This window comes from Anabrus simplex, chromosome 1 (genome assembly GCF_040414725.1).
Source record: "Anabrus simplex isolate iqAnaSimp1 chromosome 1, ASM4041472v1, whole genome shotgun sequence".
Taxonomy (NCBI): domain Eukaryota; kingdom Metazoa; phylum Arthropoda; class Insecta; order Orthoptera; family Tettigoniidae; genus Anabrus; species Anabrus simplex.
This window is the reverse complement of record NC_090265.1, coordinates 1,541,943,270-1,541,963,860: the sequence shown is the minus strand read 5'-3', so window position 1 is coordinate 1,541,963,860 and position 20,591 is coordinate 1,541,943,270. Positions and strand designations below refer to the sequence as shown.

At 35.4% G+C, this 20,591-nt stretch overlaps 1 protein-coding gene across 3 annotated transcripts in view; it reads right to left on the bottom strand.

The window, feature by feature from the left end:
* Vav (Vav guanine nucleotide exchange factor) overlaps positions 1-20,591 on the bottom strand; it is a 632,485-nt gene that overhangs the window by 109,182 nt on the left and 502,712 nt on the right. The window contains exon 17 of one of the 3 annotated variants that reach the window (XM_067138058.2): positions 17,137-17,690. The exons of the other annotated variants lie outside the window; for them this stretch is intronic. Coding sequence (XP_066994159.1) covers positions 17,622-17,690 — 69 coding nt within the window. The 3' untranslated portion in view covers positions 17,137-17,621. Of the gene's footprint in view, positions 1-17,136; positions 17,691-20,591 lie in introns of those variants that run through there. 3 annotated transcript variants of the gene reach the window in all.

The following is a 20,591-nucleotide window of genomic DNA, read 5'->3' as shown; positions in this document are numbered from 1 at the left end:
TGTGTAGGTTTAAAATGGTCCGATTTGAGAATTGGACAGTCACGTATTTGAATTAAACTTGGTTCAAGGTAGAAAGAACATTTATGGCAATGTTATTTCAGAATAAGCCAATTTTTAATAACAAAGTATTATTGACTTGAGTTGAGCCTAGCTGAGCACAATTAAGTCATTCATTATGTGTAAAATTAATTAGATGCAATTAAGAGTGTTATTTATAATGTCAGTTTAGGGAGGTTACTTTTATTTGTTTTACTGCTTCTGGATAAGGAATTAATTATTTAATTTACCTCTAATTTCAGTTTATCATTAATGTCATCATTTGTACTAGAGAAAGAGAACAATTGTAATGTCATCATTTGCAAAGAGATGTACGCGAGTATCTAAGATTCAAAAGACTTTGACTACCAAGACCAATCATCATGAATTATCTTTTATTTTATTTTATTTGTAATTTTAATATTTCTTGTATTGTTATTAATGAATTATTTGTGTGTGTCATTTGCCAAATGTTTTCTTCCCTTTTAATGCCTCTGAAATTTTGCAGTGGCCTTGCACATGAACGCTCCACAATGTGTACCTTGTGTCCGCCGGCTGACTTCCGGTAAAAGGGGGAAATACCTAATATTGTCCCTGAATTCAGAATGTTTTGTTCTACACCACCAGAAAAGAAGTTGTAAAAGTATAAATAATGTTTTTATAATTTATTTTACACTGCATCGATGCAGATACATCTTATGGCGACGATGGGCTAGGAGTAGGAAGAAAATGACTGTGGCTTTAATTAATTAATTGAAAATGGTAAACTACAGAAAACGATCTTCAGGGCTGCCAAAGTGGGGTTCGAACCCACTATCTCCTGAATGTAAGTTGATAGTTACATGACCCAAACTGCGCAGACACATGCTTGGTAAGAGCAAAGAAAAAGCGTACTGTACCATGCATGGAGATTTCTTTATGTTGGTCACTAGGATTTCCAACAGGCTCTGAGAACAAGTAAACATTAATAGAAAAATAATTCTCATTACTATGTCAATTTCCTGGTTGCCTGCATTTTTGTTTTGCAAATGAAGATACTTTTCTAAAAAGCACCTGAATTCTTGGGTATGCTATAAAATTTGATACAACTATCAACAGCAGTGACATTTCCAAGGAAAATTATCTTTGATCGATATTTCAGTCAAGCATATGTGACAGAAAAATTGACGATGTGACACAGGCTATAATGAACATAATAGGTACTTAAATTTCAGCTATGAATTAATTTCAATGTCTAAGCACTGATGTTGCTGATAAATGAAGCAAAAGCTTCAGACAGTGAAAAGGCTTTATCTCATTACAATCATTTTTACTGGGTATTCAATGGGTATCAATGCTTTCTACGAATGCAGTCTTCGTATATATGGGGAAAGTCAATCCTCTGATCAGCTACTACTTAGCAAATGCCATTTAGAAAGATGAATTTATCTTTATAGACTTCTTTCCTAATTTTGAACTAAAACTGCATTTCTTCTCAATGCAATTCAACTAAACTCGGCATGCAAATGAATACATTTATCATTTACAGATCCCAACAGTCAATTTTCCTTCGATCAATACCTTCCTCTAAAACTTTGTGAATTAATGGATATCAATGAACGATTAACACTAGAATGAACAGAGAGGTCATTTTGACCATTAGCCAATTTCAAGGTAATTCCAAACTTGGTTCTTTTTTTTCACGAGGTTGTGCTTTTGAGACGTTTAATCTTTTACAGTTATGCATATTCACACAAAAATTACATCAGTAGATGATAGGGGAACACCAATATTGTCCGTTATACCTAGGAAGACCATAAGTGGTCACCGCTTCACTTCCTTGATAGGGAGAGCTCTATTCTGCTCACTGCTTGCTTCCTGTGATATATTTACAAGCGTTGTTATAGGAGGGTATGTTGTAACTAAATAGTATGCCTCTAGCAGTGGTCACGAATGGACGAGTTGGTGGCCCCCCCGTCTCGTGTGTATTATAGTGCATAATAATGGCTCGGCGGCAAAAACTTACTCCTGTTCAGTTATTAGCAGAACTTGAAAAGTTTGGAGATGATGAATCAGGTGAGAAGATACACCATCAGAAATAGATGTAATGAGTGATGATAAGGATTTTATTATACTTCAACAGTGTGGTAATATGTTGGATAGTGAGAGTGATTCGGCTAATGAAAATATATACAAAGTGGACTTTGTATCTACAATAGATGCAGTTACTCTTTCAACTAGCCATGATCAATTTTGCAGCAGAGGATGATCCCTTAGCAGTGGGCAGTCTGTTTGAAGAGGAAGGGGATGAGGTGGGAGAGGTCACGAACTGCTAAAGCCTCCTTCATTTGTACCAAGGGATCAGTTATGTGGAACATGGAACAACTATTTGGACTGCTATTGACAGCAGTGAGAAAACCAGGAGCAAATGTCACATCTGATGAACAACTCTTCCCCAGAAAAGCTCAGTGCAGGTTCATGCTGTTCATGGCCAAAAAGCCAGATAAATTTGGCACAAAATTCTGGCTACTGGTAGACGTTGATTCTAAGCATGTGTGCAATGGGTTTCCTTATCTTGGGAAAGACTAAATGTGACCTGCCAATGAGTCACTGCCTGAAAATGTTGTAGCGAAACTTATGGACCCGTACTTATTGAAAGGATGTAACGTGACCACTGATAACTTCTTTACATTGGTAAAGTTGGCTGAAAGAGAAGAAAACTAGTATTATTGGAACAATCAATCAAGTTAGGAATAAAAAGAATCGTGCATGGTTCTGTACAAGACTGTCATACTTCAGAAGGAAAATCACACTACTCTCACAGTATATCAAGAGAAAGTGAAAAAGAATGTGCTTCTGCTAAGCACTCTTCACCAGAGCATTCAAGTCAGTGAAGAAAACAAGAAACTCCTTAGTACTACTGAATTTTACAATGGAACTAAGTAGGATGTGGACGCAGTTGATCAAATGGCGCATAAATATACCGCTAGGGCTGGATGCCAAAGGTGGCAAGTACATTTATTTTTCAATGTACTTGATCTAGCAGAATAAATTCACGAATGATCTACCAGGAAGTTACGGAACAGAGAATCTCTCGATATGATTATATTCTTTAAGTAATACAAGAACTAATATCTTATTTTGTGAAAACAAGATTCCGGTTGATTGAACTCCATACACTTCAGCTTGAGCGTCAGCCTCAGGTCCAATGTGCCAGTCGAAAGGGATGACTATCTCAAGTGAACTCCAATTGTAAACAGAACAAAACCTCTGACACATGTTCTTCGTGCAACAAAGTAGTCTGCAGAAAATGTTCGTGTAAGGAGGTAATTGCTAGCATAAATTGCTTATCATGTGCTTGAATAGGTCTGTAAACAGATAGAAACTGTTATTTTTATCATCTCATAAGTTTTCACAAAGAGGTTCAATAATAAGTATGTCAAAATATTTCATTATTACCTATTGGAAGTGAAAGAAAATAAACAATTATCAATATTTAACAATGGATTGACCTCTATACAATACATTCCAATGGTTAACTATGTTGTTTTAAAATAAAATAGTGAATATTCATGTTTCCCCGACCCTGGATGCTGGATATATATATCAGTAAGTGACAGCGGTCAAAATGAATGCCTGCGGCCTTTATAGGTATGAGGAAAGTTTGGCCATTCCAGTGTTAATTTATAATGCTTAGAAGCTTTCATAAAGAAATTTTATGGTATCCACTGCCAATTTTTGTGGCATTTAACATAGGTGCTGATGAATTCAACTCACTCATACAATATTCTTCATGGTAGAGAAAAGCTCAGTTGGACGGTAACAGTAATAAGACAACTCCGTTCTCTCAGTGGCAAGTAAGCAGCAAGTAATATTGTAATTTCAAAAAAATATTTTTTGTTTTATTCTATACCATAAAATGGGGTGAATCCAATCAAAAATTGGGATTTAAATTTTTTTATTCTATTCATTGCAGTTAGATCACAATGTAAAAATAAATTTTATTTAATTGTTGATTGGTTTCACCTTACAAGATGGGGGTGAATCCAATCATTAACTTATTTTGCTTATAAGAACATAATCAGTCTACAATGTGGGAATCTGATCACTATCTTGTGTTTTAAAAAGTATGTTAATTATTTATAACAATGTATCAAATTTTATTACACTCTTAGTTTGTAAGGATAGTACAATAAACTTAATACTACGAGTAATGCTATACAAAACATTTGAATTACGAATAATTCCCAAACAATTCCAAACGGAATTATTTCCAAGTGGTAAAAGGATGTTTGACCCATCATAATAATAATTTATGGCATTAAATAGAATATATATAAGACGTCTTCGCCCTTCACTTTACCTAACTGTGATACAGAGGAACATGAGGCAAAAGAAAATAAAGGAGCATGACAAAGAGAGAATCAAGTGAAGATTGGCTTGCAGAACAGTGGACACTGCTCTACTGCGGTACAAACACTAAGATGATGATGATAAAGAGAGTGCAGAATTAAAAGTATATGATTTCACCACTGTAGAATTCTCTATAAAAATAAGAGTTCTTCTTATTATTATTATCATTAATGATGAAATGTGTACAAACTGTGCAAGTACATTATTACAGTTTTAATCCTTGATACACTGGATAACTGGTTTGTCTCTTTTTTGATATTTGAGAATGTGGTATCTTCCACTATGTCATATTGTCAACTCACCTCCGCCGTATTCGTCATTTTCCGCTGCTTTCTTCCTGGCATTCTACCTCTGTACAGCGTTACAGCTACAGGACTACTGCCAGCCGATCGCCTGTCTCAGACTCTGATGATATCATTGGCTCTAGACTCTACTCTCTTCCTGGATGTTCTCGGTATTTCTAGTGCCTGTACCTCACCTCTCCAACTGGCCTATATAACCAACTCTCTTTGCCTGCTTCTTTGAGGCACTCTTTGGCTATTGGAGAGAGGGCAACATCTTCGTTCTATGCTGGTGGATATTTTTACCTCAGTATGGGATCTGAGTATTCGACCATGAGGTATTGTAAACTGCACATGACTATCGTCTTGAGTGGTTGTATTCGATTGCATATGTATCCATAAGGGAGCAGCTAGATATCTAAGTCCTTTATTTGGAACACTGTTGGAATGAACCTATGCGAAAATGAACTTTCTATTTGTCAATGCTCTTGAAAACTTCTTATTTGCATTTTTCTACTGCTTAAAAGTTTTATCTTGAACTTGTTTATGTTTATCATGTTGGGCTAAATGCATCTGTGTTATACTCACTGTTTTCTAGAACTTGATATTTTGAAAACAGCGTATCTTTTTTAGTGAGGTCAATTTTTACGGTATGCCCAGACTTTGTATCTTAAAATGCTCATCTTTAATTCATTCTCCTATTCTATGTTTTTCCTATCTTCCCTAATGTTTCTTATTTCATGTTGTTCAGTTAGTTGGGAAAATCTGTTCTGTTTAATGTAATTGCAAAGGTTATTTGGATGAAAACCAAACTGTCACCATCACCATTCTTTGTAATATATCCTTTCGTGATTTGTTGTATCTTTGTATTTTTGGTGCTTTACTATTCCTAACTTCTTGTGTCTTGCATTTGAATACATCTATTTTGTTCATCCCAAGCTGCAAATTCTTGTTCATCCCCTAGTGTCCTTGTATTTTCTTAACTGCTTGTACACTGCTATTTATATCTTCCCCTTTGTACCATCCACGGTATACCTCTCATTGCCCAGCACTTGAATATGTCTCTTCCACGATCACCTTTTATCTGGTACAAGTTACAAAAAATAAGAAACAATGTTAGGTTCAATGGTCCACCCAAACAATACACCTCACTTTACAACTGAAAACTATTTAATATAAAAACATATTAAATATATCCTGGTCTCTGATTTTGAGATTCATAAACTTATTTAAAACTTTTTAAGTCTGGTTGGCTTCATTAGTACAATTTACGAACTTCATCATATAGATCTGTATTGATACAGTTTAAAATAAGGAACAATGTTAGGTTCAATGGTCCACCCAATCAATACACCTCACTTTACAAGTGAAAACTATTTAATATAAAAGCATATTGAACATATCCTGTTTCTTATGTTATCACCTTTTATCTTTTGTAAATAATTATAATAACCTATCCGCCACATTGGTAATAATAATAATAATAATAATAATAATAATAATAATAATAATAATAATAATAATAATAATCGTATGGCCTCAGCCACCAAGTGCGGACATTTCAATTTAATGCCATCTGGCTGTCTGCTTGTCAATTTTGACGTTCCATTTTACTCTAGGCCTACTAGATGGCAGACCGAGTAAACCAAAACTCTCTCGGGTGTGAATTTTGTCGGGTAAACACCAAATGTGTCACCAGAGATCTTTTATATGCTGACATTGTATGACATGGAGTGTCAAATAGACTTTTTTCCGCCCTTCAAAAATCCGACTACCTCTGCCAGGTTTGAACCTGCTATCTTGGGATCTGGAGGCCGACACTCTACCACTGATCCACAGAGGAAGCTGCCACATTGGTAGTGGAGCTAAACTGAACACTATAGTGATAGCAATGCACTGCCAGAGAGTTTACTAAATGTTGGAAATCTTGATTCATGCCTGTCTAAGATAAGTTCATCACAACCTCTGTTGAAGGGAGTTATTGATAGCAAAGTTTACTTTGTCTTGCTGGAAAAGGAACATGCACCTGAGGCAGAAAAAGCATGATATTCAAATGGTTGTGCTAGGATATTCATTTTCGAGTTCGTCCAAGAATCTTCTTATAAACTTGCATGATCGGATTCACCCAGCAAAATTGCTTTGTGCCTATCCTCACATACGGTCTAGAAACATGTACACCAGAAGAGAGAGAAGTAAGTAAATTACAAGCACGTGAAGTGACGTTTCTATGAACTACGCTCCAAAATCATGCAATGATCATGTAAGGAATGATAACATCAGAATGGAACTGGAAGTGGACTCGATAGAAGAGAAGTTAAGGACTTCAGGACTAACATGGTATGGACATGTAAAGCAAATGCCTGGCACAAGAACACCACGTGTATGCCTAGAAAGAAGGATTGAAGGAAGAAGGCCAGTGGGGAGACCTAGGAAGAGATGGCTACACCAGCTGAGAGCGGATGTGGAGAGAAGAGGAGGGAATTGGTAGAGAAGTTATTTCTGGACAAACAACGATGGCAAAGACTTGTTCAACACCAGCCTACCCGGCATGCTGGAGGGGTTCTATGATGATGATGATGATGATGGATGGTGTCAAAACGGTGTTAAATATGGCAATGAAAATGAACAACAGTATTTTCATATGAGAGTAAAGATATCATAACCTAACAATTCTGCAACTGAGATACTTGCCGGCAACAGAAGTTATTTAAGTGATGTCTTTACTTCATGAGTGCAGCACACATAAGAAACACCTGTTCACAATGGTAACTGTTAGTCCCATGAACTACAAACCATTATCGCAGACCAGTTCATCTAGAACTCAAAATAGTGATCAGCTATGGGACTGTTGTTATGGTAACATGTCAACATTTCCTACTGTTGAAAAATAGGTAAATGATCGGATTCACCCTATTTTATGGTATGCAAATCACACAATGTCCAAATCAAATAGAGAAACCCTCCATTTATGTTTTCTTATGCCTAAAATACAAAAAGTGATTAATTGAGTTACTCTATATACAATTTAAACCATAAATCAACTTCTTAATTTACATATTCAACTACAAATAAAATTTTCGTGTTAAGAACAGAGTTGTAAAAACTGTTTTCTGAATACTGGTATAATAAGCAATAAATAATTCCTTCCAGTCATGAACATTTAAAAATACATAGATTCCTTTTTCATTTTAAAAGTTGCATAGTGTATTCCCTTTGCTAACTTTCTTAATGACTAAAAAAAAACCTGTTAAAATCTGTATTTAATTCTGAACTGATTTCATTCGCATGCAACTTCGAGAGTAATAAAAGAGGTAGTAGTTCAAATGATACAAATGTTCTCATATATATGCAGATACATGATAACACACTAACAGAATAGAAAGTGTTTTACTATCTCTATCATGAGAGAGATTTTTATGTCGACTTCTGCTCAAAAACACTCAGTATAACTTTTAATAAAAATTATGTCAGTACAAGATTACCTCCCAAAGTAATTGACACAGTGATGATAAACACAGTATAATACATATTTTGCACATAATATAAATATACAATTCTATCATTCAAAATACCTGTTTGGCACATGTCAGTAAATTTTATTCCCTTACACGGTAAAGATATAACACATATGTTAGATCACAAACATAAAAGCTAAACACATTTACACAATGACAATAAAACCAGAAATCTTTCACAAATATTCTTTATGAGCCAATATAAATATCTTAGGCACAGAAGAAAACTTTCTGGTTCAATTATCATGTATACTACTAACTTTACATACAAATCACCCACATGAATATACGTTTCAAAAGAGAAAAGGGACATGTCTACTGAAAGGTCAAGGGAGTTTTGTACAATATTGATTCTTTACATTATTTTTAAAGTTTCTGAAACACATTTTCACTGGTTAACCCTCCTACAATATTCTCATGTCCTATTTGTTAACTATTCTCTAAATGTCATGATATCATGGCACTATGGAAAATAACTTCTGTAGTCTCTTCTACTAAATTCAAAGGTACATTCCAGATACACACAAGGTCACTGTTGATATTCTTAATTACAGGATCTTTTATCTGTCAACAATGACAATTATATAGTACATAATCAAAAGCTTCAAAACCTGTAATAATTGGAAGAAGGTTAACTAATGAAAAGGAGCTTCCACCTAAACATAATTAAAAGTTGAAAGCTATCCAAAATCATAATTTAACATGGTTTCCCAATAACTATATAGGTATCCTGTTTATCCTGTAAAAAGGATAGATAAATATAAGCATTTCCCCCAAACTCTGTTCATTTAAAATTTACCTTGTCTTTAAAAATAATATACATTTATAACTTTTAACAACATTATTACTTTTCTTTCTAGTAATATCTATACAATCTTAACATAACTACATACCTGTTCAAATAGTACATAGGAGCAATAACATAGGCCTTTTTTATTTTATGCAAGTTGCTTCTCATTAGAGAGAGGACATTTTTCAGAAGGTTTTGTTGCCATCATGTGCCATAAAAATATCACAATACAGTAACTCTTAAAATGGGCTATGCCAAATCAACAGAACTTTAAGAGAGAGAGAGAGTACTTAGATTGCATACCAAACTGAAGTTTAGCTGCAAAATTAAATATTTCTGAGGGACGACTACTACTACTACTACTACTACTACTACTACTACTACAACACATGCCACCACAAATAATATCATCATTATTAACTCTTAATTGTCCTGACTGGAATATGTCAAATAGAGCAATAATTATAATTATTTGTATCTTTTTTATAATCTGCTTTACGTTGCACCAACACACATAAGTCTTATGGTGACGATGGGATATGAAAGGGCTAGGAGTGAGAAGGAAGCGGCCGTGGCCTTAATTAAGGTACAGCCCCAGCATCTGCCTGGTATGAAAATGGGAAACTATGGAAAACGATCTTCAGGGCTGCCGACAGTGGGGTTCGAACCCACTATCTCCCGAATACTGGATACTGGCCTCACTTAAGCGACTGCAGTTTCACATCTGTATGGGACTTAATTTCTGACCATGAGGTACTGTATTCTGAACTCTGCTTTACTTTCTTTCGAGTGTTGTACTCGATTATGTATCGATTACGCGGCAGCTGGATATCTAATTCCTTTATTTTGAAGTAACTGCTGTTTTGATTTAAGTGACTATGAACTTTCTGAGTGTCGATACTTTCGAAAAATTTCTGGTTCTTCAAATTACTCTGTATTCTTCTGCTGTTTAAATGGCCTGCCCCTGGACTTTGTTCACCTCTATCTTACTGGGCAAATATGCACTGGTCTTACACTCAGTGTATTTGGAACTATATTTGGAAATTGCATTCTACTTTCTAAGCCAGGTCTATTATTTCTGAATACCCGGATTTTAAATTTTGTAATGCTCTCCTTATTATTCATTTCCCTACTTTTTGGTCTTCTCCACTTTTCCTATTCTCTTACGTATTTTGTGCAGTTGGTTGGGAATCATTTGTTCTGTTCTTGTGGTTTTTGTGAAAATGCTGTTCTGATGTAATCATAAATTTGGCCCTTTTTTGTAAACTATGTTCTACTCATTGACTTTCTTGATTCCATGCCATTTTCTACCATTTGTGTCTTAGGTTTTCAATACATTCAGTGTTGTTCATTTAACGTTGGCAATTCTGATTTTTCTCCTAGCGTCCTTGTAAACTTCCTCCCTGTATATACATTGCTATTTCCCCTCTGGTACCATCTTCGGATTACCTCTGGATAGCCCAGCTTTTGTATTATATTGCTTCCACGATCCCTTATTTATCTTTTCTATATCGTGATAATAAGAATAATTTGTCATAATATTGCTATGCTGTAACAAACACCATTCTGCCACACTATATATGTGTATTTAAAATGCAATAATAAAGGTTAGTAAGCATGTTTTGCTATTGTAATATTTGCACTGCATAATACAATTTGTTGTGTTGTAACTGGTATTTCCATGAAATAAGCACCAAAATGAAGGCCAAATAAACAACACACAATTCCACCCCTAGTGATGATTTTTTATTCTTCCCTTTTCAGAGCAAGATTTCAAAAGCTTCCATTCTCTTTCTTTCTGAGTGAGTTATCGTCCATGTTTCACTTCCATACAAAGCTGTGCTCCAGACTGAAGTCTTCAAAAATGCTTTTCTAATTTCTTGATCAACGTTCAAAGTGAGAAAATTTCTTTTCTTAAGAAAGCCCTTCCTTGCTTGTGCTAGTCTGCATTTTATATCCTCCTTACTTCTACCATCATTCTTTATTCTACTACCCAAGTAACAATATTCATCTACTTCCTTTAAAACTTAATTTCTTAATCTAATATTTCCTGCATCACCTGACTTTGACAGCACTCCATTACTTTTGTTTTGGACTTGTTTATTTGCATCTTCTACTCTTTCTTCAAGACTGCATCCATTCCATACAACATTCAGTAATTTCTCCTGATCTTCTGCAAACTCAGATAAAATAACATCGGCAAATTTCATTAGTCCTTTGTATATGGTGTGTACATGGTGGATGGTTCATGCCAATAAACTTCCTTACTATATGGCAAGTGGCCAGGATTGCAGCTTTTCATAGTTCTCTGTAAGTGAGAGGGCGGAGATTAAGATCTTCAATGCTCCTGTGTAGTGTTTTTGGTATAATACCATTACATCCAATCACTACTGGAATTATGATAACATTGTTGAGTTTCCACATGGTTTTTATCTCTGTGGCCAGATCTGTGTACAGTAGAACCTTGTTAATTCGAAATCGGTTAATTCAAAATCTAGCCTAATTCGAAGAAGCTCTCGTTCCTGGAAACACTTTTGCATGTTATTTAAATCATTTAATTCGAAATACGGATAATTCGTAAATTCATAAGAAGAAATTAAGGTTAATTAAGAATTACTTTAGTTAGAAATGTGATGTAGATTATTTTATATTTTGAAAGATGATTCATGATTTATTTATATACGTAAATATGATAGACCTGGATGATAGGTGCCGAGATTTTGGAAGGCAGTACGGGTAGTAACCTTAGCACGTCATTCAACAAAAACATCTATATACAAGCGACCAATACGAAAGTAACTCGCATAGTCAGATTTTTTTAAATGTTTGGAAACGAATATAATATTATGATAGTCAGAGACATGAATGATAAACTTTCTTTCAGTTTAATAATTAGTTTAATAATGTAATTGATTAATTGAATGATTTTCATACCAGATGAAATGTATTAAGAAGTTAGCTCATGTCAGGAATTAAATCCAATTTTCTTTTGAAAGCCAGCGCCGACTAAAATGAAATACATGTATATAATAATCAATTTTATGACATTTTTGGAAGAGTATCAGTATATTCTACATTCTCTTTTCTTTCATATTCAGTTAGCTTAATAAATTTCTTCTTATGAAATTACTTTAAATGAGTGAGTATCTGATTTTTAGATATTAGATGTATGTTGACTTAGTTTCTAACTTGTTGTTCATGCGATTTTACCACAAGACCTGCGGTGATTGACTGATTGACTAAAAAATGCGATAGGATGGAAACGTTCATCCGGAGATATATATATGTCGCGTGCAATCCAAGTCTTTTCTCTGAATCCACGTTAATCTAAACCATTTTTATGAAGATTTACCTTGAAGAGAACACCAGCTACCGGGATATTTTTACGTGTGTCGTACTTGGACGCCAGAAGGGTGCACCATTATATAAATTTTTTTATTTTTTTATGATGTTGAATGAGAATGCCTAAATAAACTTAAGATCTTCAAGTTTTTTTTCTTTTTCTTCCTTAAATGATTCAAGGTCATTTTTCTGGAGCAAGATAAATTTCTAAACTTTCTAAAACATTCATTAATTTTCCCTTTTTGACCAAATGTATTAATTCCAAGCCATTAGAAATGTCTGTAAATTTATGATTCTTTTCAAGCATATGCTCTCCCATTGGTGAATATCTTTTATGTTTGACTGCATTAACATGTTCTTTATACCTTATAACAATGAGGATTATTTCAGGTGTAACAAGATCAACTCCTACCCATTGGCTTCCTGTCTTGAGCAACATCATGCCTCCTTCATTCCGCAGAGCACAAGCACTGTTGAGAGAATACTCCCAAGATGAATGGGAACCCTGACTTGCCCATCCACTCCAATATTCCTGACCTTCAGAGGAACCGGTTAAAATCTAGACATCCGCCAGTTAAGTTCGCTCAGAAGCTCACAGAAGACAATTTCAACCCCTACGCCCAATGGAAGGAAGATTGGATCTCAGAAACAGGTGAACATCTCTGGCCTTTCTTCCCACCTAATTCGAGGTCTGATCTCCCAAGAAGAACTTGGACCATCCTTAATAGGATTCGATGTGGTCATGGTGTCTGTGCTGCGTCCCTGTATAAATGGGGAAAGATACAATCCCCCGAGTGTGACTGTGGTGCTCCTTTTCAAACCGTCGAACACATTGTAAAGGAGTGTAGCAGAAGAGCCTACCCTGGAGATTGGTTTGATTTTATAGAGGCCAATACAGAGGCTCTAGAATGGATAACATCTTTAGACATTAAAATATAATGTACTTGCTTTCTTGTTTCTGTATATATGTATATATGCCATACAATAAATAAATAAATAAATAAATAAATAAATAAATAAATAAATAAATAAATAAATAAATAAATAAATAAATATACCTTATAGCCAAACTTCTTCCAGACTGTCATATGTATCGCTGCTTACATGTTTGGCATGTCAATTTGTAGATTCCTGACTTATGAAATATACATTTATTCTCAATTTTATCTGAATTGAAAATGATCTTATTGGTATTATTTACAGTTTTGTAAGTAACATTGATGTTCCTTTTCTGAAAATTTTAGCCAGTTGATAAGTGCGCTTATTTCAAAAAGTTAGAATTGCAAATTTTTCTTCTCCCTATCGATCTTTAACTAAAGTTGTTTTGGGTTCATTTTTCTTTTTATTTATCATTCTATTAATAAGTTTTATGGAGTATCCGTTGTTACGAGCAATTTGGTGGATTACATTTATCTTCCTATTATAATTCTTCTTAGGTATGTTCATAGCTCTATTAATTAAGCTGTAAAATGTTGCCCTGGATGATTGGAGTCATTTCTGGTAATAGCATCTGTCTGAGTAGCCTTCCTGAAAATTTGAAAATCGAAATGACCAGAATTTCTAGGATACTATATACTGCCTTGGAGTAGTATATGTATGTATGTATGTATGTATGTATGTATGTATGTATGTGTGTGTACTTCCGTGGACTGAGGACCATCATCGAGTCAGTGTGTGGGGGCAGCTGTAATGACTGTAATTGGAACAATGGTAATGGTCGCTGTTGGTGAGGAGTATTAACATGCTGCTAGCACTGTTGAATTGTTGCTGTTTGGTTGTCAGTTTTAAGTAACTCACTATATTTGACTGTGTAAATTACTGGACTCTCTCTCAAGTTGAACCAAGGAACAGTCATCATGTGTTGTGTGGCCAGTGGCCTTGTGTTCAAACCTAGCTGTCTGCACGCAGCTGCTGTGTCGAGTGTCTGGACTTTGAGGAGAAGTGGAAGCAAGATGAGCCTGTCAATAAGGATTATAGCCCTCTCAAGTAATACCAACGAGCTGGACTTCCTACTTGTTAAGAGGATGAAGACTTGTAAATAGGCAGTAATTAGCGAGTGTGGTCATTCTGCTTGAATAGGATTGTGTGTATGCGTATGCGACTCCTTGGCCGAATGGTCAGCGTTGAGGCCTTCGGTTCAGAGGGTTGCGGGTTCGATTCCCAGCCGGGTCAGAGATATTAATCATGTCTGCTTAATTCTTCTGGCTCAGGGACTGGGTGTTTGTGTTTGTCCCAACACTTTCCTCTTTATATTCACTACCAACCACCACAGAAACACACAATAGTGATTATATCCCTGCACACCGAGTTAGCATCAGGAAGGGCATCCAGCCATAAAACAGGGCAAAATCCACATATGTGTGACACAATTTACACCCATTACCCCACAGGTGTAGGAAAAGAAGAAGAAGAAGAAGAAGAAATAGATGTTCTCAGGACCTTGTGTATCATATTGTGTTAATTTTATATTTGATTTTCAATTTAAAGCAATTTCTACTTCCAAAAATAGTTGCAACATGAACTACCATTTCTCCTATCTTGCAAACATTGACCAATTTCTGTTCATTTCTATTAGTGCTAAGATCTGCTCTTTAGGGAATGTGCTGTTTAGTATGAGTATGTTCTCACCTATTTAAAAAAAAAAAAAACCAATTACTTAATTACAGTTTATGGATCTATGTGCGTAGGAAGTGTTTGGTACTTTTATGAAAATCACAGATAAGAATCAATACATCCTGATATACATATTATAGGACTAGCTGATGTACCCGTGCTTCACGACGGGATTCTCAGAAAGACTGACTTTGTGGTTTTCCTATCTGAAGTCAGTATAAGTCAGTACAAAAACTTCAGTAGGAATGTAGCGATAATAAGCTATGTTATCATATAAAATACTTGATCAAATGAAATGCTGCACACTTTCTCACTTTTAACGAACAGTACTACGGTGCCAGTCCAACAGTCCAAAGTTCCAGAGCTGGAATGACCAGGCCGCAGACAACCGTGAACCTGCCATTATTCCGTTAAATATGCACACTTCTCATTCCAGTCAGTGCCTCAGAGCAGGGATTGAATAGCTCAAATGCTATGATGAACCAGTGTGTTACGTACCAGTAGCATCGGAAAATTTATGAAACAGGGGAATGGCAAGCTAAAGAAGAAAGTTACCTAACTCCCCAGCCACTTTCCGCCAATAATTAGGCAGACTGTTACACTCGTATGACTGGACGAGTTGGCTGTGTGGTTAGGGGCACGCAGCTGTGGACTTGCATCCGGGAGATAGTGGATTCGAACCCCACAGTGACAGCCTTGAAGATTACAAGTTGTCCATTTCATGACCGTATCGGTGAATATAATCAAGAAGTTAGTAAAATAACTACCTAATCGATTAGGTGGTTATTTTACTAACTTCTTGAGCCTTGAAGATGTTATTCCGTGGATTCCCATTTTCACACCAGGCAAATGCTGGGGCTATACCTTAATTAAGGCCAAGGCCGCTTCCTTCACACTCGTAGCCCTTTCCTATACCATTGTCGCCATAAGACCTAACTGTGTCAGTGCGACGTAAGGCAAATTAAAAAAAAATACTCGGTACGCAGCATTAATCCCATCTATCGGAGATGAGTGGCAGCAGAAGACAAAGCACATCACAACAAACAATGATCAATGTAATGTTATTGCTGATCAATTTTATAAGCTTTCTCTGTTGTAGGCATTCACATTTAGTTTTCCTTCGACTCTGTGATCTTAGGGCGTCTTATAAAATTATTTATAGCGTAGACTGTAGTTCCTTAATCTCCGACTTTACATAACGATTTTCATTAAAGCCTGTCTACCCATTTTCTCGTGACTCGACGCTGATAAGGACTTAGTAACAAAAATTCAAATTTATAAATATCTCTGATCATAGCCGGTATGGTAACAATGTATAAGAAATAAATGATCGGAAATATAATACTATATAACTTTAGTTATGTAGTATTTATCGATACGACCACTAATAACAGAATTATTTGGGAATTAATTTTAGGCCTACTCCTAAACTACCATTTCATTCAGCATGAATAAAATTATTTATGGCCTAGATTATACCGACTTATTCCCCGATTTTGCATACCAATCTTCATTAAGATAGCACCACTAATAACAAATATTCGAGAATTCCATTGTAGGTCGTCCCCTAAGCTACCGTTTTCTTCAGCATGAATACAATTATTTATGGCCGAGATTGTAGCGACTTACCCGTTGACATCCCCTACCGATTATCGCTAAGGTACGTTCATTAATAACAAATATTTGAGAATTAAATTTTAGACCTTCCCCTAAACTACCATTTCACTCAGCGTGAGTAAAATTATTTATGGCCTAGATTATAGCGACTTATTCCCCCACTTTGTATACCGATCTTCATTAAGATATGACCACTAATAACATAAATATTTGAGAATTAAATTTTAGGCCTTCCCCTAAAATACCATTTCAGCCAGCGTGAATAAAATTATTTATAGCCTAGATTGTAGCGACTTATTACCTGACTTTGTATACCGATTTTCATTAAATTTTCTTCAGCTGTTTTCTCGTGATGCGTATACATACATACATACATACATACATACATACATACATACATACAGACAGACAGACAGACAGACAGACACAGACAGACAGACAGACAGAAATTACGGAAAAGTAAAAAGTGCATTTCCTTGTTACTGTGGGCACGACTGATACAGAAATACCATCTTTTTAAAATTCTGAGCAATGTACAGACAAAACTCTTATTTTATATATATAGATATTACAGGATAATATCCTAAATTATTTTCTTTATACTTACACCTGCTGGAAAGCTTCTGTGGAAAACTTTCTTACCGTGATTACAAATGCATAAAATTCTTAATTCAATAATGAAGCAAGCACATGATGACAACGATTAACCAACTTCATATTACTTTGTATTAACTATTAGACCAACTTGCCATTAAGCAAAGCACACATACTTACATGAATAGTAGATCAACACTCTTTTCATACAGAACTTTGTTAAACTGTAACACATTCAGTCTAAAAAAAAAAAAAAAACATTCAATCTATATTACATAACTACAGCTACATGTACTCTTTTACAAGTTGTCATTATATTTTCCCTTCTTAGTGACCAATGGCATCTTTCAACAATGTGGCAGCTTGACTTGAGTTTGAAGATATATGATTATCACAGTCTATGCAAATAGGAAAGAAAGTATTTGACTATTCACTTTCTCTTCAGTCTAAATTCATCAGACTAAAAGTATCTGATAACTCCCGTACATAATTCTTTGGAAAGAACCCAACCTGAAAAAGAAAACAAATCACTTTGAAAGATAAGCAGTTGACTTCCTGATGAAGCTTAAATTTTATATTTGTTAATCTATCTGAAATTACAGTTGACTGCACGGGTCCATAATACTATAAAGTTTATAATTTAATAGCCTACAGCAGTTATGAATTAAGGATTTGAAATATACATATCAAACAGAAAGATTTGTGATTAGCAGTGCATTGAGTGCATTAACATGAGGATGAATGTAGATGATGTCATAGTGGATCCTTTCAATGCTGAGGATGACGGTGTGGAAGACATCCTTGCTGATTCCAAGTTTGTTGCAAAAATCAACAAAGAAGAATGTAATCATGCCTCTGGCTCCGGCCATAAGTCCCACAACTTCAAGGTTCTTGATGTTGTATGCATTAATACAGTAAGAAATACATAGATTGTATCTATGGTATTCTTTTTTTTTTCCTCGTCATTGACTTCTGCTGGCTGTGTCACATCAGTCTCAAATCTCACTGTTGGATCAATTATATACCCACTTATTTTCATCGAAGGTGATGATTGCTATTCAATGAGCACTGGTAGGTATCGAGATGCTAAGAACTTTTCATGGACAGCCATGCCCGAAGGTCAGGATGGAATGATTGCTGTGATGTCTAGCACCTAGAGTTTCATTGTATGTGCAGTGACCTAAGATGTGAGGGAGGATTTTGATCTCATTGCAACAATGTTACCGGGCAAGATGGCCATGCGGTTAGAGGCGCGCGGCTGTGAGCTTGCATCCAGGAGATAATGGGTTTGAATCCCACTGTCAGCAGCCCTGAAGATGGTTTTCCATGGTTTCCAATTTTCACACCAGGCAAATGCTGGGGCTGTACCTTAATTAAGGCCACAGCCGCTTCCTTCCAACTCCTAGGCCTTTCCTATTCCAGCATCGCTATAAGACCTATCTGTGTTGGTGCGACGTAAAACCACTAGCAAAAAGAAAAAAAAAAGCAACAATGTCAACAATGGTTACTGTCATAGATCCTGCCAAGAATATCCAATACTTTTCAATCAACCATCTTGAGAGCATCACACAATTTACTGTGGATGAGGCCTCGGTGATTTTAAATCCACTTATTAACTTGGGTATATTCCTTATTAAAAAAACCTTTTAATATTTAATGGCTGTAGCAGATATGTTAGGTTTTAGATGTAGCTTTTACCACAAATTACTCCAATGCAGAGACTTAAGTTTTGGCTTTATGCAAAGTCATTCTCAGCCTTAAATACAACAGAAAACATGCTGTTTTCATTGCATATCATTAAAATGACTCCATAGATCCCATCTTACAAATTAAGGTACTGTACATTAAAATATTAAAAAGCATTAAATTAACAAAATTTAAATAGCTGGGCATATCCTCTGGAGTGCGACGGTTTGACATCAACACAAGATACTGACAAAGGAAAACTAGGCTGTGAAAATAAGCTAAGGGGTGGAACTGTACAATTTATTTATCACAGAATGGTCAGGAAAGGATGTTTCTTGATTATTCATCCACTCCCTTTTTCACATGCTCTCTGGGTAGGGTATTGTACCAAAGTTCTCCACCTTGCTCAATCTTTCCACCACTACTCTTCCAGCACTATATTGATATAGACACCCCTATTTTCAATACAATCCATTACAGAGCTCCTCCATCTCATTTTAGGCCATCCCGTAGGCCTCTTCGCAGTATCTGTAAACATGAATGTTCTCTTTGGAATTCTCTCCCCTGACATTCTCATGATGCGTCCAAACCATTTCAGTTTCGTTATCTCAATCTCTTCTTGAAGTTTACAAATTATCACTCTTCTACTTATATCCTCAATTTGTATTCTATCACATCAGGTTTTCCTTGGTATGCTCCTCAAAAACCTCGTTTTGGCTCCTTGAATCTTACTTTGGTTTTGCTTAGTCAGGCTCCAGGCTGCTGAAGCATAGGTCAATATAGTTCTAAAATAGGATGAGTATAAAACTTAGTGATAAGATCAATTATCCCTCTGTTGCATCAGAAACCATGTTGTTCTTCAAATTGCTCATACTCTCTTCTCTATATATGAATTATTATTATTATTATTATTATTATTATTATTATTATTATTATTATCATCATCTTAAGGCAGTGTGACAACAGGATATCCCCGTTTAGTTGGTACACTTCCCTCAACTTCCTTATTTAAGTGATAGTAGAGTAAAACCTGTCCTCAGCAGAAATCCAAGCGACCAGAAATTTTTCCTCGCAGTATGCAGGATTCCTGTTCATAAAGGTGGTTAAAAAAATTAAATAAAAATCGTACATCCCTCCATTAAATAATCCAGCAGCAGATTAATATGATTTTATGAGGACGTAGATACAGTATAATAATGACACTAATTGCACAGTTATACGGTACAGTATATACTGGTTCATCAGCACTAACACAGATCTGTTCTTGCTTAGAAATTCCTCACAGTGCACAGTAGTACAGTACACACACTTACTTAATGGACGTTACATGTTTTATAGAAATAAAACCAATAGTAATACTGTACAGTAGTCATTTACTTCTTCCAGTAATCCAGAACTGCACACTGGACACACCTACTTCTGGCTGCACCTCAATTAAAATGCGGGCATGGCAAATAATGTTGAATAATTCTGCATCATTTTTCACTTATTTAAAGTTAAAAACTTCATAATTGTTCCGTACTGAACTGAGAATCACTAAGAAGAAAATATAGAGGTTCAACCTTTTCACTTAATAATAGTGTATTGAAAAGTTGGAACCTCTATATTTTCTTCTTAGTATTGTCATTTTTCACTAGACTGAATGTCCTTAACAGCTGACAGGACATGTCGGTAGGACTTCAGGTTACATAAACTATCTTCTTCATCGTCTTCATTCTCGTCATC